Source organism: Myodes glareolus, chromosome 14 (assembly GCF_982192425.1).
Source record: "Myodes glareolus chromosome 14, mMyoGla1.1, whole genome shotgun sequence".
NCBI classification, from domain to species: Eukaryota; Metazoa; Chordata; class Mammalia; order Rodentia; family Cricetidae; genus Myodes; species Myodes glareolus.
The window spans coordinates 1,174,758-1,202,317 of NC_142039.1; the positions used below are offsets into that span (position 1 = coordinate 1,174,758).

A 27,560-nucleotide genomic window follows, 5' to 3' on the forward strand; every position below is an offset into this window, starting at 1 on the left:
TGCAGAGGGCCAGAGTCTAGTTCCCGGCGCTCATAACTGCCTGTAACTCCAGCTCTAGAAGATCCTCTCTCTTCTTTTGGCACTCACATGCACATACCTTCTCACCCCCACTATACATAATTAAAAATACAATAAATCTCAGAAAATGTATGTTAATGAACAAAGACAATGCTTTCTTTTCTTTTATCGATTGAAGAGAGGTTTTCATTTCTCTGCAGTTTTCTGCAGGAGGCTAATTGTTGAGTACGTTCAGCCCTATGAGTCTTAAGTTCTACCATAGTTACTTTAAGAATATAGGAACTACTCGCTTCTGATATCCTAAGAAAGTCCTAGTGCTCTTTTTGAGGGTTTTGATAGATTCAGTACTTAGAATATGCTTGTCTAGAAGCCTGTAAAACATCACAGAATATTCTAACGCCTCTTTTCTGAGGGCCTTCTGTTCCATTTTTTTGTAGTCTTTCAGAGATGGTGGACTGAGCTGGAATGAGTCCTGGGGTTCTGCAGGCAGCAGGAGGAATCTCAGTGTTTTCAGGATGCAGGGCTGGGGAGCTTCAGGATTTAGGGACGTGACAGCGGTGCAGTGGGAACCTAAGGCAGGGCTTGTGGGTTTCCCCCAGGGCTGCAGCGGCGACGCAGGCTGAGCACTTGCAGGGCAGTGTTTACTTGCATCCTAGCAACGGCTCGCGCGGGTGCCTGGGTGCCTGGCGACACTGCAGGTGAGTGGCCGCGTTGGCTTGCACCGTGTTGGGGCGCGCAGCCTGATTTTCCTTCGGACCTCTAGGTCCTCCGCTCTCCTGTCGTCTTTCCCCCATCCTACTGTGTCCCTCTTGGTCCCACCGTGGTGCCTCTTCAACCCTCTCAGGTCTTTGTCTCACCCTCTCCCCAGCCTCTCCAGTCTCTCCGCGGTCTTCTTTCTCTCTACCTCTCTTCCACCCTCTCGGTTCCTCTTCCTTCCTTTACTTTCCTCCTGCTCCTGAGCTGGCTTTCCACTCCTCCTTTCCCGTCCCTTCCCAGTCTCCCCTCTGCCTTCTGCTTGGCCTCCTGCTCTCACCTTGACCTTCACCGCCCACCATTCCCCCACATCTTTACCATATTATTGTCCTCAACACTTCAGCTTCAGGTTTGAAATGTGCCTGCTCAGTGTCTGGGTCCTTGTATCTTAAATCGCACTTTGTTAATGTCAGTTCTGAAACTCCTTTTCCTAGAGGATGCTGAATAGTTTCTTCATGCATAGAGTTGCCAGGCATGTCCTGGCTCTCCATCGATAATACACTTGGAAATTTACACAGTCTCCGAAGAACTGGATTTGTTACAGAGATTATTTTCAAAATTGTTGCGTTTTGCTAATGATAGAGGGAGCTTGGAGGGTAGCATAAAAGAAAAATTCTATTAAAGTTGAGAAAACTAGTAATTAGTCGTTACAGTTTTACAAACACACGCACACACGTATACTTTGTTCTTTTCTAACTCTGAACTTGGAAGCATTAATTCAGACATACCTGTTATATATTAGCTGTAGCCGTTAAGGTTAAAAGAACTAATGAATTGTTGATAATGGGGTTGGGAGACACTGTTTTGATAAACTGTAAGAGTTTGAACAACATCTGTTTTCTTTTTCTTTCCTAAGAGTATTGCTCTTGCTTTCCGGATTGTCTCAGAGTCTAAGGCACTCTTAGGGCGCTAGTTAATGCGCTAAAGAGGCTGTCCTCTGCAGGGCTCCTCGCTGTTGACTGGGAAAAAGAATCTGCATAGATTTAAATGTGAGTTGAATTTACATTTCTATAAAAGTTTATCATAAGCGAAAGAACTTTTTGCATGTCTTAGCTCCTTTAAAGTGTCTTCTAAGAAGTCACCACAGTGTTGCCTGACTGCCATAGTCATGTATAATCTATAACAGTCAATTCTTTAGAAAGAGTGAAGGTAGAGATGGTTCACACTCTGCACGTACGCTTTTGGGAGCAAAGATTACACTTATAATTAAATAGAGGCAGACGATCCACTGAAGCTTTTCTGGATTAGATTTTTGCACGGTTCCATTGTTTATACTTATTCTCAGAACACTAGAAAACTAAAGTGTCAGACACACATGCTTATGCATTTGACACCAAAGCACTTTCCATCTATTAGGAATAGAAAAAAGAAATCACAGAAAAATCTGTACATCATATTTTGTTTCACCAACACCTAACTACCTCTGTCTCTCTGTCTCTGTCTCTGTCTGTCTCTGACTCTCTCTCTCTCTCTCTCTCTCTCTCTCTCTCTCTGTGTGTGTGTGTGTGTGTAGACAGACAGGGGGAGAGTGGGGAAGAGAGAGGAGAGAAGAGGAGAGGAAAAGAGAGGAGAGGAGGGGAGAGGGGGAGAGGGGGAGGAGAGGGGGAGGAGAGGGGGAGAAGAGGGGGAGAGGGGGAGAGGAGGAGAGAGGAGACAGAAAGTTAGAAGAGACTCACAGGAAAGTGGTTTTCTACAACACTGGATATTATAACAAATACCTTGTAATGACACCTTGGTATTTTGAAACCAAGAGTACAGATAATAGTATTATATAGGTAATATAATTTTAACCACTGATAATGCTCTGTGAAGGTAAAGAATTGTAAATGTTTAGGCATCATTATATTATAATATCTTAGGAAGTTATCCACTCTGAGATAGAATTACCTGAATGTGGTATGTCTGTCTCCAAACTCAGACTGATACCAGTGTGTCAGAATGTAACTTAAATTTTCCAGCTGACATTGTCATGACAGTGTGATTTCCCAAGGTGCTGAGCTCTTGATTAAAGCTCCACATGGAGCAAAGTATGCAAACTTTTGTTTCATTTATATGGTATTTCCAAGTCTGAAGTATCCAGTGCACATTAAAACTGGATACTGTGAAAACTGGTTTGTGACTTTCATAAAGTGGAGGGAAATTCTAGACTGCCGTATTGCTTATCTGAAGTTTTCCAAATACCAAAGGTTTTCAGCAAAATTCTTCCTTCTGGGCATAAGAGGATTTGTATTCTTGGCACTAACCATTAAATGCCAACAATGTTTCTTTTGGTCATTTTGTAGCAACAAATAGGCATGTCTACAGTGTTGCTGTCCTGCCTCCCAGGAGGAAATGGTCCTCTGGAGAGAACTACTGAACTCCTACTATTGGATTTCAAATTTTAATATGGTACAGAAAGTAAAATATCCGCTATTGTGTCAAACCTTGTGTTTCAAAGCCTTTTTATGATGATCTAATATTTTGGAGGGAAGGTTTTAACAGTCAATGGCATTATAAAATATAGATGATCTATAAATAATACTATTTTTAAAATAAGTTGTGACTTTGTTCTTATTGAATATTTCAGATAAAGTCATATTTTTACATACTAATTTCTGTTTAGCCAAAGTAAAATATATTTTATTTGGATTTGTTTTAATTTTTTGCTACACTGTTTTGATAACCAGTTTTTTTTTTTAAAAAAAAAGACTAAAAAGCCCCTGCCCTGTCCCCACATCTGTCACATTTACTCTTAAGAAAACAATGTTTCTGTTTTGCACATGATCTACAAACAGGATATATGGGACTTCCTCAGATACCCTGAATAAGCACAATATATTGTATTAACTCTCATTAAAAATTAAAGTATTTAATTTTCAACAATTCACAGTCACACTTTGATCCTATTTTTTATTAACCCCAGAGGCATGTGAGGGACTTAAGACACAGAAAAGGGTTTTTTCCTCCTTCACTGCACTCATGAAGAAACTATGACTTTGAGAAAGTCAAAACAAAAAAATTAGTTTAATTGCCTAATTTTAAATGATGTGTAGTTCAGATCAAATGTACACTTCTCACTAAACCCCCCAACCTCTGTCAGGGCTGGGAAGCAACACTCTTACTGTCGATCTCCTCTGATTCTGTTTTTCCATTCTCGAAGTTCTCTTTTAGAGCTTTCTGTCCAGCTGTTCTTTTTCTTAGACCCTTGGAAATTAAAAAGGCATTATTAATTTTAGGGCAGGCTGATATTGGAAACTCCTTCAACATGAGTCAGTTTTATGTAGTTATGCTTAACTGTTTTATTGCAGTGAAGAATGGTTAGATTGTTAAAAATGTAGACTGTAGGTTGGATAGTACTAGTGTAAAACTGAAGACAAAAGAATGTTTGTATGAGAATGTGGAAGCCTATAACTCCTTCTGTTTTGCTGTAGTTTGTGTTCTGTGGTTGGCTTGGAGTATTAACAGACCCATGGGTGCGACGCTGACCAGATCGGCACAGTGGACAGCTGCAGGGTATGGAACTGGAACCCTGGAGATCACCCCACTGAATGAGTCAATATTGAATGAAATTAATAAGTTTGTGGAGTCTTTTATTTATAAATATCCCCAAGAGGCAAAATTCATTTTTGTAGAACCACTTGAGTGGAAAACAAATTTGGAGCCCTCAGCATTTGAATCAGGTTATATTATCAGGTAAGTTACTTACTTGCTTCTAGAATTTAATGACAACTTTATATAGAGTTTCACTGACTGGTTGAGGAGTCAAGCCTAATTAATAATTCCCTAAACTGGATATTGCAGAGTGGAGATACACAGGAAACTTAAGGGTATTTCAGGTGGCAAACATGGGATTTATCTACTTTTTAATGTAAATGTCATTCCTTTTGATAGAGGATGCATTTTCGACATCTAGCTTCCAATGTCCACTCCCTTTTCCTGCTTGCCTTTCCACTCATCTGTATGACCTTCTGGACATTAATAGTTCCTAGTTTGTGATATAGCTAAATCATCATCGTATTTAACCATATTATTCCCTAGAAAGACAAGAGGAGGGTGGAGAATTTGCTCAGCAGAAGAGACCAGAACCCCGTGCTCTGCACACGTCAGACCTGCACTGTACTAGTGCTCCCCACCCGAGTTCCTTAAGGGAGGAAATGCTTAGCAACCTGGCTCTCAAAAATGAGATTTTTAAAGATTCTACCCCCAGTTTAAAGGGTGGGGTAACAGTTCATCTCTTTTGAATATGTGTGTGAACATGTGTGTGTGTACATGCACATTTATGTGTGTGGATTTATAATACCCATGGTTAGAAATACACATGTTTCACTGTATGCTGTATTTGAGTCAGAAGCAAGAACAGGTGTGTATTTACTTGAGGATGCACCCTCAGTTAATTATGTAGCTTGGTCATTCTCTTTCTTGTTACCTGTCCCCTTTTGAGATTTCATTTTTTCCCTTAAAGACTGATCTCATAAAAAGCAATTTCCCAGTTCTCTGAAGCTTCCTGCTTTCTTCTTTCCCTTGGGATTGTTTGGACAATGAAGTCAAGATTTCATTTTCAAAATTGCAAACCCATTCCTAAACTGCACTGAAGAGCTCTTTAGTGCCTTATCTCCCTTTTCTTAATTTTTAAATTTTTAATGGTGTGGTACATATTCCAAGGCTCACTATCTGTCCTAGTGCTGCTCATTTGTAGATGCCCAATTTTTGGTTGCTTCCACTTAAGTTCATTTTTTTTTAAGTTTGAAAGATGGACTCATCTGCAAAATCTATTAGAAACACATTAACTACTTTATACAAAGATGGTTTTAGAGCAGATGACAGAAAAGTTGTCATCATACCTGGCCTCTGCATTACTTCTGTGTGCCAAGTCCAAACATGACCACATCTGTCTTCTTAGTGTTGGGATGCAATACACTCCTCAAATGTGTTACTGTTTTTCTTTCTCTTGAACAAATTCTTTTGACTTAGTTCCCATATGTAGACTTTGCCTGCAGTCTTCCTGCATGCTGTCCCCTCCTAAGTGGGAAGCCTGGGCATTTGACACCATGTGTATCTTGAAAACAGTGGCGCCTTGACTACTTGACTTCTGTCAAATTTGTTATGAAACTTTTGCTGTCCGTCATTTTTGCTTCTGACCTTTACTGAAGAAACCTTTGATGTTGGATGAGAGAGGTTCAGTAGTATCACTTACTGGGAATTAAACCATGCTTGTGTGGCTCTGATGAAAACCAGATGGGTACTGATTGCCTATAAAAAAGGCAAAATTTACAGATAAGATTCTGTTCTTATCAGAAAATACTAAATGCTTTGTGCTTAACTCTAACTCTTGTTTCTCACGACAAATTAAGGAATGGTCAATAACCTAGAGTCACTTTCCCATGACTGTGAGAAAATACCTGAGACAATCAACTTTCAGGATGAAAAACTTTGTTTTGGCTCATGATCCTGATACTTCTTTCTGCCTCACCCCATTTTTGGGAACCATGATGAGGTAACAGAAGTATGTGATGGAAGAGTGCCTCATGGTATCTGGAAAAAGATGAAAGAGTTGAAAGACACCAAGTCCCAATGTCTTCCTCAAAATCACACCTCTAGCGTCTTAGTTTTCTTTCTTGTTGCTGTGAGAAAACACCTTGACAAGAGCAATGTAAGAGAAAAATGGCTTGTCTGGTTCACAGTTGTAGGTAATAGTCCATTGTGGGAGAAGAGTCAGACTGGCAGGAGGGAGCTAATGACATCACATTCAAGGTCAGAGAGCAGAGAGGGGTAAATATACTCATACCGCTACTCAACTTCCGTCATAGTAGTGCCAACTTGATGCAAACCCAGACGTAACTGGGAAGAGAGAATGTCAAGTGAGTGATTGCCTCCATGTACTTGAGGACATGTCTGGGGGGTGGGATATTCTTAATTGCTAATTGGTGTAGTAGGGCCCAGCCTGGGCAAATAGGGTTGGACTATATAAAAAGGGTACCTGAAAACTCCAGGGAAACCAAGTCAGTAAGCAGTGTTCCTGTATTGTTTCTGCTTCATTTCTTTCTTTTAGGCTCCTTCCTTGAGCTCCTTTCATAGCTTTCTTTGATAATGAACTGTAGTCTGTAAACCAAATAAACTCCTTCTTCCCTTGTTGACTCTGGTCAGTGTTTTACCACAGCAACAAAAAGCAAACCAGAACAGAGACTGGTGCCAGAAAAATGGAGTGATCTGTGATGGACCTGGTCATTTGGCTCTTATTCTTTGGACTCTTGTGGGAAGCAGGTGGAGGATTTGGGAACTTGGAGCTGTAAATGCCGAGAGTGTTCAGCACTTACTGAGCTGTTGTAGGAGATTGGAAGATGAGACTATCTAGAGAAATACAGATGATGGAGGCCAATGAAGTTTCAGGGGGATGTTTGAGAGTCCCTCAAAGACTCTTGGGAACATTTGTGTGACATTTTCAATTGGGAATCTGTGGTTTCTGGTCTACTGGGGCAGGAGAATCAGGTATGTCTGACAATGTCAGAAACTAGCCTCACTAATTTGAAACCTTTACTTTGCTAGAATAATTAATTCCACTTAGCTGGAGTTGAAAAACATCAACTGAAATTAATAAAAGATCGGAATCACCGAGGTACAATCTTTTGGGAAACACCTCCTCAGGGCTCATATATAGAAGTTGTGGTCCAGAGGGGCCAAGACTGCATCTCAAACTGGATTCCAAAGTTGGCAATGTGTAAGACTTTCCCATGTGGTATGGGTTTTGAAGGCATCAAAGAGAGGAGCTGAGGTTTGGTATCATGAAAGGCTAGAAGAGGCCATTGGCATAGGTACAACCCTAGTTGTAGTGAAGTCCCCAGGATTGAAAGAGTCTTGGGAGAAAACTGAGGTTTGGCCATTGGTAAAATTAAAGTCTTGGTTGTAGTGGTGATTCCTGGATACTGGAGATGCCAAGAAAATTTCATGACCACCAAGGATAACAGTACATATGTAGTGGAGCTAGCCTGAGACTACCAGACAAGCTATGTATGCTGTAAATAGCAGAGATGGATAATAACCACACCTTTCGGAGCCCAGAAGATCATGAGCAAGTCCCAGATGTCAGATTGTAATTTTGCTCTGGATCTTTCTCCTTGGATTAAAAAGTTTGCAACTTATTTTGGATTTTTCAGGAACTCACAAAATGAGATTTTGGATGTTTAAAGAGACTTTAGACTTTTACAGTTTTTAGAATTTTAAAGACTTTTAGACTTCTAAAGTTGGACTGTGTTTTATAATTTAATATTAACAAGAGGTCGTGGGGGATAAGGAAAGGTTATGGTTTAAAGCAATGTATGAACGTTACCAAGGGGTGTAATATCATGGTTTCTGTCAACCTGAAACAAACATATTCCAGTAGAGGGAGTCTCTTCTGAGGAATTGCCTCTATTAGACTGATCTGAGGGCATTTTTAAATTGTTAATTGATGTAGGAGGGCCCAGCCCACTATTGACTATGCCATTTTTAGATAGGTTGGCTTGAAATGGGTAAGGTAGCTGAGAAAACCAGGAGAACCAAGTCAGTAAGCACCCTTCCTCTGTAGTGTCTGCTTTAGTTCTGGCCTCTAGGTTTCTGCCTCGTTTCTGGCCTAGGTTTCTGCCTCCTGCCCCATCTTCCCTTCATGATAGACTATTACCTGTATCAGAATCAACCTTTTCCTCCCCAGGCTGATTTTGGCCAATGTTCTATCAAAACAACTGAAAGAAAATCAAGGGAGTTCCCTCCCTCTGTTTATACAGTCCAGGATTCCAGACAGGGAAAATCCAGAGGTCCATCTTCCAGGTGTTTCTAGATCCTATCAGAGTGAAAGTACTGGGCATCACTTCTGGCAAGCTGTTCCATTCCGTTAGTCGTATCTTCTAAAGGTCCTTTCAGTACGACTCCAGGTTGATGACCTGGCACTAGCATACAGAGGGCATTTAATGCAGTAATGTTAAAATTGATGTGACCCAGATATGCCCTGAATGACCAGAAGTGCCTGTAATCAAAATAAATCTACTTTATCCTTCGTTCTCAGTTCATGGCCTCTTCTGACTGAGTTCTGGCTTTCATTACATCTCATATGCCCCTCTAATGTGAGGAAGCTGCTTTTCTTTCAAACAGTACTATGCTCTGTGTGTCCATGTACAAGGCCCAGGTTGTCATGAAAGACTTGAACACTGTGTCTTTTATTTCTACAGTACAGGAATATCCTTCAATGCTTGAGCATAAAAGCTGATGCTTCTGCTGTGACAATCCTTTATCCTATGCCCCTTGTTCTACAAGTCAGCTTTCTCTGCCTCAAGTCTGCCCTGTGGCTAAGCTGTGTCTTGTGCAGCTATTGATGGGACAATTCTTTTTTAAGCTGTACTGGCCTATATGTGTTCTCTGTGGTAGCCAGTTCGAGTCTGACCTGCCTTCTCCTGGTGACTGAGCAGCTGATACTCAGATCCAACCCTTTAGACATGTAGAAAAAAAGAATCTTCCTCTTCATCCACCCTTCTGTTGTCTTTGGTACAGGTTCCTTTTGCTTTTGATTTGTTTCATTTTTTTTTCGAGACAGAGTTTCTTTGTGTAGACCAGACTGGCCTTGAACTCACAGAGATCCTTCAGGCTCTGTCTCCTGAGTGCTGGGATTAAAATCGCATGCCACCATTGCCTAGTGTGGAGCAGGTTCTTATTGAATAGATGAATGCAATGTGTTCATCCTGGAACTACACTCTACATGTTAATCCTTCAGGAATGTTTGCCAATAGTTCTCCAGTGTAGTTTATTTTGGGGGGAAATAGTTTTCATTTTCAAATAAACTAGTGTTCTCTTCTTGTTAATGTTTGACGTTTTAAATTGTTATGAATTAGACTTTTTCTCAAATATTTTCATTCATGTACACAAGACATACTGGCGATGCTTACCCCATATCCCCCTTCCAGCCCTGAGCACCCTTCCTTCTACCCACAATTCTCATGTCTGTCTGCCTTGTTCTGTGATCCATTGAGCTTGACAGTTGTCTGTGTGATCACAGGCTTGATATAGGCTTGGTGCCATCCACTGGAGCCTGGCAGGTTCTTCACCATGCCAATACCTTGCTTTTACAAGCCTTACTTTTTCTCATCAGTTATCAATAGGGTTGAATTATATTCTCTGAAGGGTTATTTCCAACCTACACAACTGTGTGATTTTGTGGGACGCAATTGTACTACCATGAAATGTCTTTTTCAGTGGTCACACCATACAGGTTGCTTTGTTTTGTTTGCAGTTTTGGTGATTGAAACCCACGGTTCTACACATGTTAGGCAAGTGATGTGTCATTGAGCTGTGCTCCCAGGCCTGCTTAATGTTTTCTACTGAACACATTTTTGTGTGTGTGTGTTTTTAATCCCTAAAATACAAATACTTTCTGAGTCTCTTTTCCTGTGCTATTGTTTAATTGTACATTTATGAGTAATTACTATGTTTGGGACATAAAGTCATGTTGAGGCTTTAAAAATATTTTAGTATATATTTTAATTATTATATATTAAAATTTTAATATATATCTTTCTGTATTCTTGCTTTGTCGTATCAATGGAGTATTTCCCCAATTCCAGTTTGAAAGTCTCTCTAGTTGGACAGTGGGTTTCATTGTCAGCACCTTCTTTTCTTTAATATTTGCTAAGTTTAACTGTTATTACATATGTATATGATTTGTGCATGTGAGTGTGAATGTGTGTGTGCTATGGCGTGCATGTCAATATCAGAGGACAGCTTTTAAAATTATTTCTCCCTTTCCATTATGTAAGTTCCAGAGGTTGATGAGTCATCAGATTTGCTCAGCGGGGCCTTTTATGTGTTGAGTCCTCATTTCAGCCCAGGCCATTCTTCTTGAGTGGGGTACAGTGTTCTTTCCACGATGTTCAGCTGTTAGAAATGATAAAGCTGAAGTTTCCTTTTGTGCATCCTGTGATGCTGTCGCTCTCATACCTCTGCTGAATTATAAACTTTAGCTGGTGAACAGTGAGAGACAGCCCCCCCCCCCCCACTTTCCTAGTTCCTACCATGAGTTTTCACTAGCCCAGTTCAATGACTTTATGTTTTTGGCTGTCAGTCTATAGCTCATTCCTATCTATGATCATCAATTTACCACTGAGTGATCATTCTTTTAAAGGGGTCAGTCATCTTTAGAAATGGCCTTCATCCTACAGAGTATTCTAGGAAACTGTGTGGACACAGTTTCCACACAGATGTCATGACCAAGTTGACATGTATTGTATGCATTCAGCTATCCCACAGATACTTAGTCAACATTTTCTAGATGCAGTTACTAATTGAGGCAGTGGAGATGGGTACCAGGCAGTACCACACTGACAGAGATCCTGTGATAGCTTATTGTTGCTGCCACATATGACCACCAGACCAACTACTCTTCCAGCAGACAGCATCTAAAATGAATCTGCAGGGTGAAAAAAAAATCAAAGTATGATAGGGCACATTCATTCATAAGACTGCAGGAGAATCTGTTCTTCCTGTTCATAACCCCTACAAGTTTCTTCCAGTTTTTGGCTTGTGTGTCACCCAGTTTCCGTCCTCTTAGGATCTTTACCTCCCTGTGCCTGGATAAGCTGTTTGCTTCTGATAGTACAGAGGCAGAGTTGTCTTCCTGGGTCATAATCCTTAACTTAGTCTGCCTGCTTGTCTATCAGTTTAATCCCTTGTTTCCTAAGGGATTATTTTGGAAGGCTATTATTCTGTCTCCCACAGTCTCTTTCTCTGCTTAGTGCCATGGTTGACTCGGGTAAATGTCTCTCAAAGACTCTTGTGATAAAGTCTTGGTCATCAAAGGAGGTTTAAGAGATGTGCCAGGCTATTGGAGGCCTGTGTCTGAATGGGGATGTTAGGACTCAGCCCGTCTTCTTCCTCACTCCTTCCTGGGCTGTGAACTGCCAGGCTAAGGTCCCAACGTGAAAGAGCCAAATGACTGTGGACCAGAGCCTCAAATACTGTGAGCTCAAACCAATCTTTCCTGTTTTGAGCTAATAGTCTCAGGTATTTTATTACAGTACCCCAAACTAACACAGCACCAGAGCTAACAATAATCTGGATCTGCTGAATTCGCTTTTTACGGCCAATCAGGAATGTTTCACATCTACTTCCCCACATTGCCGCTTTGGTGCAGACTGTCGGATGTTCAGATGCAAGCAGCTCTCTCAGGGATATCAGCATGTAATGAAATAATGTATGCAGTTGTTGACTGAAAAATTAGACATGTAATTCATGCTATAAGTGATAAAAATCTATCAATATCACTCATGAAACTCTTATTTAGATTGCAACCAAAAAATTAAAAATGGATAAAGCACAAACCTGGGAAACTAGAGAAAGGCCGTTTGTTGGTAGATAGGAGGTGGGGGTCGGGGAAGGAAAGGAAGAAGGAGAAACTGTGGTTGGTATGTAAAATGAATGAAAAAACTTAATTAAATATTTTTTTTTGAAAAGGAAAAACTGCTTACAAGGCTAAGGACAAAAGAAACTGAATTGTGGTGTTCAGAGTGGGGGGAAGGTCCTAGCTTGCTTTTCTGTTTTCAAACACAAAATGGTGGAGAAAATTCCTAGCCACTAATTACTGTGGTGTAGAAATTTTCACAAATAAAGAAACATCAGAAAACCCCAGAGTGTGAGTGCCTCGATGGAAGTGTTTTCAAAAGATCCCAGAAAACAGCAGATTCTTTGAGAAACAAACCTGAAAACCATGGCTAATGGAGTTCAGAGTGAATTCTGGGAACCATGGGGATGATGTCTCCAGGAGGACTGATGCTCGCAGTGGCTGCTGGGAGCTTTGAGTTGTCACAGAGCAGGAGAGTCCAGAGGGAGAAACCAGGACCTTCCAGTCAGAGTCAGGTCTAGTTCCTGGAGACTGGGGGTAGAAATGTCTTCATAATGTCTTCTGGCATGAAGGTAACTTCAGCTTTCTTCTCTCTGCCCCCATTTTGTAGTGAAACAACTGCCAAATCAGAAGAAGTTGATAAAGATGGAGAGCCCCTGCTGCTTCTCTCTGTGCCTCACATTCAAGTCAGGAGCTTTGGGCAACTGTCACAGGTGTTATCAGTTGCCAAAGACAACAAGCTGCAGGAGGCACAGGCCTGTATTGAAGGTGATATGTATTCTCCACTTGGCATTTGAGCTTTCAGACACACGATCTTGGATGAAGGGGAGGCCTTTACTATATTCACTTGAAAAAAAATTCTACCATGTAAAAGATTAAAAAGTCATATGCACCATTTCATGAGAATTGTCATTCATTTCCCCTGGCTGAGCTGTTAGTGCCCACATCCAGTTTCTGATTTAAACAGAAAATCTGATGTGTCAGGAGCAGCCTTCTAGGTTTCTCACTTTTCGCATATGGCTTCTGGAAGGTCCAGTGCCCTATGGTATGTAAGCTCATGTTAGAAGACGGGTTATAGGTACTAGAATGAGTCTACCTCTTCTTGGAATACAAAGTTGTGCATGACAGTCTGTTTCCTCCAAGAGGGATTTGAACTTGTTCACTGGAGGAGACAGCTCTTTTTTTTTGTTTTTGTTTTTTTTTTAAAGTTTATTAAATTATGGAAGTTTTCATTTCCGCCCCTCCTCCCAACATCCTCCCACTCCCCCCTCCCCCTCCTCCTCCCTCTTCATCCCTAAGAGCAGTCAGGGCTTCCAGCCCTGTGGGAAGTTCAAGTTCCTCCCCACTCCTTCCAGGTCCCTGAAGGTGAGTATCCGAACAGACTGGATCCCAAAAATCCAGCATATGCAGAGGAAACAAGTCCCAGTGTCATTGTCAATGGCTTTTCAGAAAGGCTCCAGGCCAGCCACATTCAGAGATCCGGCCACATTCAGAAAATCTGGTTGGATCACATGCTTGTTCAGTCCCAGTCCAACTGGCCTTGGTGAACTCTCATTAGATCAGTCCCCTTGTATCAGTGGGTGATCGCACCCCTCGCGGTCCTGAGTTTTTTTTCATGTTCTTCCTTTTTCTGCCCCTCATTTGGACCATGGGGGGCTCAGTCCGGTGCTCCAATGTGGGTCTCCATCTGTATCGCCATCCATCGTCAGATGAAGGATCTATGGTGATAAGCAAAATCTTCATCAGTATGGTTATAGGCCAAGGCCGGTTCAGGCACCTTCTCCTCTGTCTAGAGAACAGTCTGGGGATCTCTCCTTGGACTTGGGATCCCATTTATAATCAAGTCTCCTGTAAACCCTAAAATGACTCCTTTAGTTGAGATATATTCTTCCCTGATCTCATATCCATCCTTCCTCTCTCCCCCCATCCCAGTCCACCTAGCTTTCCTCATTCCTTCCCTACTCCCTTCTCTCTAACCCTCTCCCGTTCCAACAACCCTTCCACCCCCCCATGCACCCGAGGTTACCTGGGACTCTTGTCTATTTCCAATCTCCAGGCAGATAGCTACATGATTTTCAACAGGTTCACCTTCTTATTTAGCTTCTCTAGGATCACGAATAATAGGCTCAAAGACCTTTAATTATGGTTAGAATCCACATATGAGTGAATACATACCATATTCCTCTTTTTGGGTCTGGCTTACCTCACTCAGTAAGGCGTTTTCTATTTCCATCCATTTGCATGCAAAATTCAGGATGTCATTGTTTTTTACCGCTGAGTAGAACTCTAATGTGTATATGTTCCACACCTTTATTAACCATTCTTCTATTGAGGGGCACCTAGGTTGTTTCCAGGTTCTGGCTATTACAAATAGTGCTGCTATGAACATAGTTGAACAAATGCTTTTGTGGTATGATAGGGCATCTCTTGGGTATATTCCAAAGACTGGAATTGCTGGGTCCTGAGGGAGGTTGACTCTCAGTCTCCTGAGAAACCGCCACACTGATTTCCACAGTGGCTGCACAAGTTTGCATTCCCACCAACAATGGATGAGTGTTCCCCTCATTCCACATCCTCTCCAGCATAGGCTATCATTGGTGTTTTTGAGTTTGGCTATTCTGACAGGTGTAAGATGATATCTCAAAGTTGTTTTGATTTGCATTTCCCTGATCGCTAAGGAGGTTGAGCATGACCTTAAGTGTCTTTTGGCCATTCGGAGTTCATCTGTTGTGAATTCTCTGTTCAGTTCAGTACCCCATTTTTTAATTGGGTTAGTTAGAGTTTTAGTGTCTAATTTCTTGAGTTCTTTGTATAATTTGGAGATCAGACCTTTGTCTGATGAGGAATTTGTGAAGATCTTCTCCCAGTCGGAAGGTAGCCTTTTGGTCTTACTGACAGTGTCCTTTGCTTTACAGAAGCTTCTCAGTTTCAGGAGGTCCTATTTATTCATTGCTTCTCTTATTGTCTGAGCTCCTGGGGTTCTGCTTAGGAACTGGTCTCCTGTGCTTATATCTTGTAGACTACTTCCCACTTTCTCTTCTATCAGGTTCAAAGTGGTCAGATTAATGTTGAGGTCTTTAATCCATTTGGACTTGAGTTTTGTGCATGGTGATAGATATGGATCTATTTTCATTCTTCTACAAGTTGACATCCAGTTATGCCAGCACCATTTGTTAAAGATGCTTTCCTTCTTCCATTGTATGCCTTTAGCTCCCTTGTCAAATATCAGGTGTTCATATGTTTGTGGGTTAATATCTGGGTCTTCTATTCAATTCCATAGGTCGACTTCTCTGTTCTTATGCCAATACCAAGCTGTTTTCAGTACTGTAGCTCTGTAATAGAGTTTGAAGTCAGGGATGGTAATGCCTCCAGAAGTTCCTTTATTGTATAAGATTGTTTTGGCTATCCTGGGTATTTTGTTTTTCCATATAAACTTGATTATTGTTCTCTCAAGGTCTGTGAAGAAGTTTGATGGAATTTTGATGGGAATTGTGTTGAATCTATAGATTGCTTTTGGTAGAATTGCCATTTTTACTATGTTGATCCTCCCAATCCAAGAACAGGGGAGATCTTTCCATTTTCTGGTATCCTCCTCAATTTCTTTCTTCAAGGACTTAAAGTTCTTGTCAAATAAGTCTTTCACTTCCTTGGTTAGAGTTACCCCAAGATATTTTATGCTATTTGTGGCTATCATGAAAGGTGATGTTTCTCTGATTTCCCTCTCTGCTTCTTTATCCTTTGTGTATAGGAGGGCAACCGATTTTTTGGAGTTGATCTTGTATCCTGCCACATTACTAAAGGTGTTTATCAGCTGTAGGAGTTCTTTGGTAGAGTTTTTAGGGTCGCTCATGTACACTATCATATCGTCTGCAAATAACGAAAGTTTAACTTCATCCTTTCCAATTCGAATCCCCTTGATCCCCTTATGTTGTCTTATTGCTATTGCTAGGACTTCAAGCACTATATTGAAGAGGTATGGAGAGAGTGGACAGCCTTGTCGTGTTCCTGATTTTAGTGGAATGGCTTTGAGTTTCTCTCCATTCAATTTGATGTTAGCTGTCAGCTTACTATATATTGCTTTTATTATATTTAGGTATGATCCTCGTATACCCAATCTCTCCAACACCTTTATCATAAAGGGGTGTTGAATTTTGTCAAATGCTTTTTCAGCATCCAATGAAATGATCATATGGTTTTTTTCTTTCAATTTATTTATATGATGGATTACATTGATAGATTTGCGTATGTTGAACCAGCCCTGCATCTCTGGGATGAAGCCCACTTGATCATAATGGATAATTTTTCTAATGTATTCTTGGATACGGTTTGCCAGTATTTTATTGAGTATTTTTGCATCAATGTTCATGAGTGAGATTGGTCTGTAATTCTCTTTCTTGGTTGTGTCTTTGTGTGGTTTTGGTATCAGGGTGACTGTAGCTTCATAAAAAGAGTTTATGGCAATGATTCTTCTGTTTCTATATTGTGAAATACATTAAGGAGTATAGGTATTAGCTCTTCCTGGAAGTTCTGGTAGAATTCTGCATTGAAACCATCTGGACCTGGGCTTTTTTTTTGGTGGGTAGGTTTTTGATAACAGCTTCTAATTCTTCGCGACTAACAGGTCTATTTAGATTGTTCACTTGCTCTTGATTTAACTTTGGTAAATGGTATTTATCTAAAAAAATGTCCATTTCTTTTACATTTTCCAACTTTGTGGCATATAAACTCTCGTAGTAAGATCTAATGATTCTCTGAATTTCCTCTGTGTCTGTTGTTATGTCCCCCTTTTCATTTCTGATCTTATTAATTTGAGTGTTCTCTCTCTGCTGTTTGATTAGTTTGGCTAGGGGTTTGTCAATCTTGTTGATTTTCTCCAAGAACCAACTTTTTGTTTCGTTGATTTTTTGGATTGTTTTCTGTGTTTCTATTTTGTTGATTTCAGCCCTCAGTTTGATTATTTCCAATCTTCTACTCCTCCTGGGAGAGTCTGCTTCTTTTTTTTTCCAGAGCTTTTAGGTGTGTTGTTAAGTCTCCAATATATGCTTTCTCCGTTTTCTTTAATTGGGCACTTAGCGCTATGAACTTTCCTCTTAGAACTGCTTTCATTGTGTCCCATAGGTTTGAGTATGTTGTGTCTTTATTTTCCTTAAATTCAAGGAAGACTTTAATTTCTTTCTTTATTTCTTCCTTGACCCAAGAATGATTCAGTAGTTGACTGTTCAACTTCCACACATTTGTAGGCTTTCTGGAATTCGAATTGTTATTGAGTTCTAACTTTATTCCGTGGTGATCCCGACAAGACACAGGTGATTACTAATATTTTTTTGTATCTGTGGAAGTTTGCTTTGTTACCGAGTATGTGGTCAATTTTCTAGAAGGTTCCATGAGCTGCAGAGAAGAAGGTATATTCTTTCCTTTTTGGGTAGAATGTTCTATAGATATCTGTTAAGTCCATTTGATTCATTACCTCTAGCAATTCTCTTATTTCTCTGTTGAGTTTCTGTTTGATTGATCTGTCCATTGGTGAGAGAGGTGTGTTGAAGTCTCCTACTATTAGTGTGTGTGGTTTGATGACTGCCTTGAGTTCTAAAAGTTTTTCTTTTACATAAGTGGGTGCTTTTATATTAGGGGCGTAGATATTCAGGATTGAGACTTTCTCCTGATTAATTGTTCCTGTTAAGAGTATGAAATGTCCTTCTCCATCTCTTCTGATTGATTTTAGTTTGAAGTCAATTTTGTTAGATATTAGAATGGCCACACCAGCTTGTTTCTTAGGTCCGTTTGCTTGGAAAACCTTTTCCCAACCCTTTACTCTGAGTAGATGTCTATCTCTGTGGTTGAGGTGCGTTTCTTGTAAACAGCAGAATGTTGGATCCTGTTTTCTTATCCAGTCTCTAAGACTGTGCCTTTTTATAGGTGAGTTGAGTTCATTAATGTTAAGTGATATTAATGACCAGTGGTTGTTGATTCCGTTTATTATTTGTGTGTGTGTGTGTGTGTGTGTGTGTGTGTGTGTGTGTGTGTGTGTAGTAGAGTTTGTGTGTTTCTCTTCTTTGAGTTGTGGTTGTGAAGGGTCGCTAGATGTCTGGGTTATTGTAGGCAGTGATGGCAATGTTGGATTCCTTGGGTTGCGATTTTCCTTCTATTACTTTCTGTAGGGATGGATTTGTGGCTACAAATTGTTTAAATTTATTTTTATCCTGGAATATTTTGTTTTCTCCGTTGATAGTGAACTATAGCTTGGCTGGGTATAGTAGTCTGGGTTTGCATCCATGGTCTCTTAGTTTCTGCAGTACCTCTATCCAGGATCTTCTGGCTTTCATGGTTTCCATAGAGAAGTCTGGTGTAAGCCTGATAGGTTTACCTTTATAAGTCACTTGACCTTTTTCCTTTGCAGCTCTTAATATTCTTCCTTTAATCTGGATATTTTGTGTTTTGATTATTATATGGTGAGGGGATGTTTTTTTTTGATCCAGTCTATTCGTCGTTCTGTATGCTTCTTGAACCTTCATAGGAATATCGTTCTTTAGATTGGGAAAGTTTTCTTCTATAATTTTGTTAAATATATTTTCTGGGCCTTTGATCTGCAGTTCTTCTCTTTCTTCAATCCCTATTATTCTTAGATTTGGTTTTTTTATTGTGTCCCAGATTTCCTGAATGTTTTGTGAAGAGAATTTGTTGAGTTTGCTGTTTTCTTTGACCAGAGCATTTATTTTCTCTATGGTATCTTCAGAATCTGAGATTCGTTCTTCTATCTCTTGTATTCTATTGGTTATGCTTGATTCTGTAGTCTCCGTTTGTTTACCTAGGTTTTCCATATCCAGCCGGTTCTCGTTTTGTGTTTTCTTCATTGCCTCCATTTCAGTTTTCAATTCTTAGACTGTTTCCTTTACTTGTTTGATTGTTTTTTCTTGGTTTCTCAGGGTATCATTCACGGATTTACTTATTTCTTCAAACTTTTTGTTATATTTCTCATCCATTTCTATACTCATTTCTTCAAACTTTTTGTTATACTTCTCGACCAGTTCCTTAAGGGAGTTATTCATATCCTGTTTAAGGGACTCTATTGCTTTCATAATGGCACTTTTTTCCACTTCATCTGGGTTAGAGTGTTCAAATACTTCTGTTGTAGGGTCGTTGGGATCTGGTGTTTTCATGTTGTTTTTCAGATTGTTGGAGGAGGTCTTGCCTTGGCGTCTGCCCATCTCTTCGTTCAAATGCTCTCTATTGGAACTTCTGGTAGCGGGTCAGGTTCCCTTGTTGGGCAGGGAGTTCACTGATAGAATGCCCACCTTTCCTCAGGCAGGCTATTGAAGCACAGGCACTCCCTCTTTCCGGGATGCGCCTACAGAGCAGGCCCAGTGTGCAAGGCAGCTGAGCTGGGGAAATTTTATGGCCCCAGTGGGAGGGGAGAAATATAGAAATTTGTACCTGGATGGAAGCTGGGATGGCAGGCGGGAGAGCTTAGCAGGGTGGAACCAGCACTGCAGGTTGACCTGGGAGTCTATGGGGTTGGGGAAAGTCCGAGCTCCTCCTCGCCGGCCCCTGCTGCTGGCCTGAAGCAAACTCACCCCTCCGATGGCCCACTGGCTGGAGGCTGGGATGGCTGGCGGGGGCGCTAGCAGGGTGGAGCCAGCAGAGCAGGCTGACCTGGGAGTCTATGGGGTCGGGGAAAGACCGAGCTCCTCTTCACAGGGCCCCTGCCGCAGGCCCAAAGCAAACTCACCCCTCCGATGGCCCTCTGGATGGAAGCTGGGATGGCTGGCGGGGACGCTAGCAGGGTGGAGCCAGCAGTGCAGGCTGGCCTGGGAGCCTATGGGGTTCGGGAAAGTCCGAGCTCCTCCTCACCAGGCCCCGAGACAGCTCTTTTTATGTTCCTTTCTCATTCCTCAAGTATATTCCATTTGTGAAGTCACAGACTTCTGTGAATAGTTATGTGTATTCTGCGCCATGAGAAAAGTTTCTTTCATTGAAAAAATACACTAACCTCATTATCATTCACTCCTAAGTGTCTAATGTGGACAGTACTGTAGTAGGTTGCCTCTTAAAATTGGGTTACACACATTTCCCATCAGGAGAAACACCCACTCATAGGTAATCATGTATCCTATATCTTTTGTGGGCTTAGAATAGGTGACTAGTGAATTACAGTAATGTGGTTAAAACTAAATTCTGCCTACTTCTATGTGAGGTGAGAGAATGCTCTTTAAAAATAAAAATGTTAGGGCTGGAGAGATGGCTCAGTGGTAAGCACACTTGTGCAAACATTAGGAATTGAATTCAAGGCCAGAACTGACGCAAAAATCTGGGCAGAGGTAACCCTAGCACTGTGGGGGTGAGACAGGCAGAGGTCTCTGGAGCTGACTGTCAGCCTAGATCCAGGTTCAGTGCAGACTCAGTATTCAGTAGGGCAAAGAATGGTAGAACTGCCATCCTTCATGTACCTCTGCAAGCATGATTATGTGCAAGCAGCTTCATTTTATCTCATTCCAGCTGCTCATTGTGTAGCCACCTATACAACAAAGCTACTTCTTTGAGTAGGGATGAAATCTCGAGTGCAGAGTCAGATTCAAGGCAGTTAGCATTGAAGACCACTGTATACTTGCTTTAGCTAACTGGTCATCATTCTTTGATGAATTTGGTCCTTTCTGTAAGGTCCTGCTATGTAAGATTCATAGCACAGGATCATTTACAAGTCATGTCTTCCCTTGCTGTTTATTTTTTGTCTTTTTAAAAGTCTTTATTAAACAATAGTCACAAGGAAGGTCAGTTGATGTGCTTGATGTGTAGCCTGTTCCATAGTCTATTTCTTGTCTCACATCAAACCATATGAAGCAATCTTCTATGGCACAGCCCACTTTCTGTTAGAGAGATAAAGTAATCATTTTAGTCAAGTCAGACTATTAGAATTTGTCTTATGCACATTGTCTCTCCACATCCTAATAATTTCAGAGTTTCATTTTTCTAGAATGTGCTGTTCTAAACCAAGTTTCTCTCATTTCCCCTTACTTTTAACTATATTGTTTTTTACTTTTGCAAAGTCCACATTTTGTATCTCTAGGATCCAGTTTTGTTTCTGTATCACCCTGGCCAGGAGTTTTTACTTGTCCTCCACAGTCTTGGAACACATGCAAATGCTGGCTACATTGATTTTCCCAACTCTTATCATCAAGAGGTCAGACTGTGTGCACCAAAAAGCACTGAGAGGATAGGCACTTAAAACATGTGGAAAAATTGTAGCAGACCTGTAGAAAGAAGGAAACCTTCTTGGGAAAGAAAGGGCTTAGGAATGGGGAACAATGGCAGGCATAGACATATGTAGACAAGGAATGGGAAACAGTGGCAGGCATAGATTTTTGTAGGCAAAAGCATTCTCTTCTAACCAACTTCGAGCATGTTAGTTGAAGGTGTCTACTGTGCACAGTATCCTATAGTCAACAAAAGAAGAGCATTAGTCTTGGTTTTTGGTCTTACTCGGGAGAGGATATAACACAAAAATATAACAGCTGATATAGCACAAGGAAGAGCATATGAAGAGGTTTAAGACAGCTCCTAATACAACAGACTCTCGGAAAGAGAGACGAACCTGACAGGTTTGGCCAGAGATAGTCAATTAAAGAGAATTTGGTGGGATTTCTTAGTCTTTGTATCTGGATAATCTTTAATATTTATATTGATTTTTGTGTCAGCTAACAGAGACCCAATCATCAAAATCTTGGGCTTGGATTATGGTGAAATGAATGACGATTCCACTACCTTAACTATTCTTGATACGATCAACAAAGACAATGAAACGTTTATCAAAAGGAAAATTGCCATCCTGCTGAAGCAACTGGACCTGCATCTGCTCAATCATTCCCTTAAGCACATCTCGCTGTGAGTGTGAAGAGAAGCAGTTCAAGACTAGTTACGAAACTATGCTTTCAGTATTTTAGAGAGTAATACAGGGAAAGTATAGAAGTTGCTGCTGTTGAGTTAACATTTCAGTTTACAGGAACAAAATGTCCATTCTATTGTATTTATTTATACAAGATCTAATGACAATTTCTTACTATTGCTAGGACAGTCTAATGGGGTTTTCCTCAAGCCAGAAGACTTTAAACACCTGGCTATTTTCAAAGACTCTTTAGATAATTGTACATATCATTAAGTGGCAATACAAATAGCATGCAGGGTTTATATAGGACAACTTGTGCTTATATTTCTAGTATTTTTTAGGCTGTGGTACTCTTATTATGAAATGAGCACTTGAGAGTAGGCAAGATGGCTCAACAGATAGAGACAGCTGCTGCTAACCCGGTGACCTAAGTTCTACACCTTGGTGAAAGGACAAAACTCACTCACACACCTTGTCTTATGACCTCAATGCATGACCTGTTGCACGCACATGTGCCCACACACAGCTACGCACAAATAAAAAAGCAATTTTTAAAAGAAATTGACATTTGTGTGTATTTAATGTTATTGTAAATGTGATTTTCTTTCTGTTTACTTTTTAGTTTTACTTTTCAAGCTTTTAGCTAAGTACTTGCTGTATGTTAGGACATTCACTTTCATAGCTCCATTTTTAAGAAACTCCTCCCCCTCCCACTGGTTCATTGTCCCCTTTGTCTCTCTGAACATTTGTCTTCTTCTTACAAGTCATACATATATGTATACATATATGTATAATATATACACATTGTTTTCTTCATCAATATAAAACATAGGTCAATGTAAATTTCTTGAGGTTTTTAAAATGGTTAAAATGACTTCAGTATTAATTGCAAATAGGCACACCCGCCCCCCCCCCCACACACACATTATGGAATGTATCCATGTGTTTCCTTTTGACTCTGTTTCAAAGCACTTTATTTTTTAATGTTTGTTTCAGAGAGATCAGTTTGAATCCAGCGACGTTTAAGAAAGATGTTGAGCTGCTCAAACGTTTCTCTGGAAAAGGGGACCAGACAGTATTGGAGTCAATTGAATACACCTCAGGTTTGTGACTTCTCAGGTCCATTGGATATGATTTATATTTTCATAACTGTGTTTGAAACACTTTCTCATGGTTGTATTCCAGTTGAATATTCAATATAATGAACTCTCTTATTTCCCACAACACCTATTTTGTTGAAGCAGATATACTTTCAATTCACTAAATTGAACTCCTCCTACTTATGGTTTCAGATTATGAATTTTCAAATGGCTGTCGTGCCCCACCATGGAGACAGATTCAAGGGGAGATTTGTTATGTGCTGGTGAAGCCGCATGATGTGGAGACTCTGTGTATCACCTGCAGTGCAGAAGGAGTGTTTTTAAATGGTGTAAGTACTTTTTAAAAAATATGACAAAGCAGAGATGTTCTGTGCTAAGTGTGTGAGGGATGGCTTATATTGTGGGTTGTGTCCTGATGGTTGTAGACAAAGGAACAATGCTCTGAGAGACAGAAGCCTAATACTTTTCATTCATCTCCTGAGTGAATCCCAAACCATCTTAGAATCAGCTTCGGTAGTTGTCACTGCAGGGCATGGAGCCAGGTTTTGAAGAAAAGGGCTTAGAAATAACCCTTCCCACATCTCCAAACTAAAATTCTTTTAACAGAATTAGTTCCCAGGTTTGTCACATGTTGATTAAAGCTAGAAAAGGGCAAAAGGATAAGACAAGCAATTTTGGAAATAGCTGTAGTTTATATCCCAAGAGTTCAAGGGCAAAGGAACAGAGGAGCAAGAGCCCCAGCTGCAGAGGGTCCCCTCTAGGCTGCACTTATTTCCCATGGAGCTCAGAGAGTCTTGACAAAGTAGGCCTTAGCTTGGGGGTGTGGATGCTGCCCAGTTTGTCCTGGTACCTCTGGAGCTGGCAGACCTGGGACCTGAGCCTGTGAAGGTGAAGCACCAGGCTCCCCTAATGAACTCTCTGAGAGTCTGTGGGAGAAGCAGAAATGGGACACTGGAATCAACTATTACATGGGAAGCATGAAAAGGAAAACCTATTACTGGGTTGACCCGCTGGGACAGTGAGCACTTTAAAAGGAATGACATTCTTCCTTTGATACTTGCTGTCTGAACTCAGACAAGCCAAGCTTCCAAAACAGAAATTGAGTTTAGATTCTAAGACTAAGGATGAAAGTTCGGGCAGGTGCTTCTGGGCTAAGTGATAAGCAGCATACAGCCTCTGAGATCCTAGGTTAGGACACGTGAATTCTGGTCTCTTTTTGAGTTACTGAACTCACCAGCAGGAGCTCAGCCACCTCCTCAGTAATATCTCATCTTTGGAACCTTCGATGTGAATTTGGGATTCACAAGGAGGTTCCAGGTCCCAACTGAGAGCCCCCCCATCACATTAGTGACTTCACAAGGTCTTATGCCCTGCCTGTGTTGGCTTGAGGGTCCTGGTACCACCTCTGGGAAGACCTTATGGAATCTCCTGGCACTTTTGAGTACTTTTCCCTCATTAGCAGTTAACTTATTTCTTCATACAAAAAGTAGATCATAATTCTGCTCATTGCTTTGTGTGGCTTTTAGAAAAGTAAAATTTCTAGTAGAAAATATAAAAGATGAAATTATTTCTTTTCACTTGTAGAGAGGAGCAAGCAGCTTGTATTTCTATGAAGGATTAGATTGTGAAGCATTAAATATTTCTTTCAGATGTAAAAGAAAAATTCAAACACCAAAAACCAGAAAAACTTTCAATTCCCAAATATTAAAAACAGTATAATTGTGCTGATTAAGACTGCTCATTAGTTTCCCAGCAGTCCAGATACAAAATGATCACTCAGAAACTGTATTATTACAGCACTGTTTGGCCTATTAGCTCACACTTCTTATTGGCTAGCTCTCATATCTTAAATTAACCCATTCCTTTTATTTTATATTTTACCATGAGGCCTGTGGTTTACTGCTAAGGCTTTAGGCATCTGTTTCTTCCAGGGCTACATGGTATCTCCCTGACTCCACCTACTCTCTCCTTCTCTATTTGCTTGGAATTCTGGCCTTGCCCTATTCTGTGCTGCAATAGGCCCCAAGCAGCTTCTTTATTAAACAATGATATTCACAGCATAGAGAGAGAAATGCTACATCACCTCCCCTTTTCTGTCTAAATTAAAAGGAAAGTTTCAATCTTAACATAGCAAGATTACATACAACAAAACAGTTATCAAGCAAGAATTTTAGTAACAATATTCATATCTACTTTATCTTTTATCATAACTAAGGAAAACTATAATTATAACTATTCATTCTTCATTTTTATCAAAGACTCCAGAAGAATTTCATATTGCCTAAGTAAACAGAAAGTGCATTGTAAGCAACTTCCAAAACTCTAGAATTGACAGAGACATCTTGCTACCTGGACAGTCATCCAAAGTTCTTCTGTAACATTGTGGGCAACCATTTTCAGCCTATAGGCTCATAGCATCTGGCAGACTTTTCCATGAAGCAGGAAATTCCAATGATAGTTCTGCCTATACTGGCAGTTTGTCAGTCATTTTCTTCTGTGTCCTGCAGAATGTCTGGTAGATTCTTTCATGAAGCAGGAACCCTGAAGGACCGTCTCACCTTCTTTACGCAGCTTCAGCAGTCATTTTTCTGTGGGTCCTACATGTCTAGATCACACAGCATAACATCAGGCAGTCCAGGCAAGAGCAGTTTCTTGCCCAAATGAATACAAACTCCATAAGGAGCATCTTTGATGCCCATCATCCTCTTGAAGTATATTGGTGCTGCAGGAAGCAAATGTATCTCATTGTCATGAAAAGTCCTAAGTTCTTAAATATTTTAAATGCCATATTCTATTAATCTTTTAAAGGTTTGAAGAATAACTGTGCATATGAATTATATCTCTGTATATATAGAAAACCTAACTAACAAGACTACAAGCTTGACTATTATAGATGACTATGTACTAACCTGCATTTCTTAATATACATTACATTTTTAAATGAGCTGCACAAACACAATATCTACATCAAGAATAGAAATATATAAGAAAATTGACCTTAAATTTGTATCAATAAGGCAAGATCCATATAAATGAAGAGTATTAATCTCTATAGCATATTCCCCTTTAAATGTAAACAAACATTTATAAACAATATCTTGAAATTTTGGCATAATTCTCTCCAAACTGCTTCCTGCTTTCATTGGGTGAAATAATTGGGGATTTGTGGAGACCTTTCTGGGGATGTTGGTCCATAAAACTACATTAGCCAGGAAGGAATCCACAGGTTCTCATTTTCTGCAAAAATAAAGGCAGAGCCTCTTTTCCAAAAGCAGTTTCTTTATTAACTAATAATATTCATAGCATTCAGAGGGGAATCCCACATCATAGTTGTATGTTTTTGTAACTTCTTATGATAGAATAATACAGTAAAGAAGAAAAGGAAATGAACAAAAGGTGTAAGTGGGTGGAAGAGAAGATAAAAGCAGAGGGAGAAGAGACATGAAGTTCTACAGAGGTGCTAGCCCTAGAAAATGAACTCATAACAATCTGCTACACACAGAGAAGACAGAGTGTGACACACACAGGCTTTTCTCTGGTGAGATTCTAAGCCTTGGGCCTTTTGTGACTTCATCAGTTAAGGTTCTTGAAGTCATAATGTATTTTCACAGTAGGGGAGAGCAGAGGAAGGGACGTCACTGACTGGAGAGCAGAGCTCTGCATGCACAGAGGAGGTATTCAAATGTGGGGAGGGGTGGACGGATAAATGGCTGAGAAAATGAACTCAAGGGGAAGGATGTTGTCTATACACATCATACACAAAGACTGTCACATGAATCTTTTAGCAAAATAATCATGAACATGAGATGAGGATTTGTAAAAGGTAGGGGGAACTGATAGGGATGAAAACGAGATAATAAAGGCTAGAAGTGAGCATAATTGAAATTCATTCATATATGTATGAGATTGTCAAAACAAATTTAATTAATAAAAAATACCAACACATATACATAGGCTGTGACATTCTAGTCTGGTTCCTCTCTTGAATGTTCCATCAATCATTCCATCAAACTTTTCCTCCCAAAGGGCAAAACAGAAGAGGAGGGGCAAATTAATTATGAGAGACAAGGTGAAATTTACAAAGACCTTGTTACTTGTTTAAAAGACAAATCGCCTGTATTTTCAGAAAATATGTCTAAGCAGGTAAGCTCTGATATTCCTTTTATATTACTTGACTACAACTTTTTATAGCCTTTTCATATTTTCATTACTCTAAACTCAAGCTGTATACCTGTTAATAACATCATATTCTTTCTTTTAATTCTTACCTCTGGTGAACTCTGATATATTTTGTTCTACTAATTTACCTAGTCCAGGTGTTTCATATCAGTGGGATCACAGGATCCACTTAATATCTGTATCTATGTGAGAGAAATCATACGGAGTACCAAAGGGTACTGGCCCTTTCCTTGGTTTATTTCACTTAGCATGTTATCTCAAGGTTTATCATGTTTAGATTTCCATTCCTTTTTATAGT

General features: G+C 40.2%; 1 protein-coding gene across 4 annotated transcripts in view; it reads left to right on the forward strand.

The window, feature by feature from the left end:
• Positions 1–677: 677 nt before the first annotated feature.
• Positions 678–27,560, forward strand: part of Odad2 (outer dynein arm docking complex subunit 2) — a 178,240-nt gene continuing 151,357 nt past the window's right edge. The window contains exons 1-8 of one of the 4 annotated variants that reach the window (XM_087896310.1): positions 680–716; positions 1,628–1,760; positions 4,182–4,443; positions 12,717–12,874; positions 21,796–21,982; positions 22,980–23,086; positions 23,276–23,412; positions 27,110–27,226. In XM_087896310.1, the coding sequence (XP_087752436.1) occupies positions 4,220–4,443; positions 12,717–12,874; positions 21,796–21,982; positions 22,980–23,086; positions 23,276–23,412; positions 27,110–27,226 (930 nt within the window). In that variant the 5' untranslated portion in view covers positions 680–716; positions 1,628–1,760; positions 4,182–4,219. The other 3 variants (XM_087896311.1, XM_087896312.1, XM_087896313.1) reach the window with 3 other exon arrangements.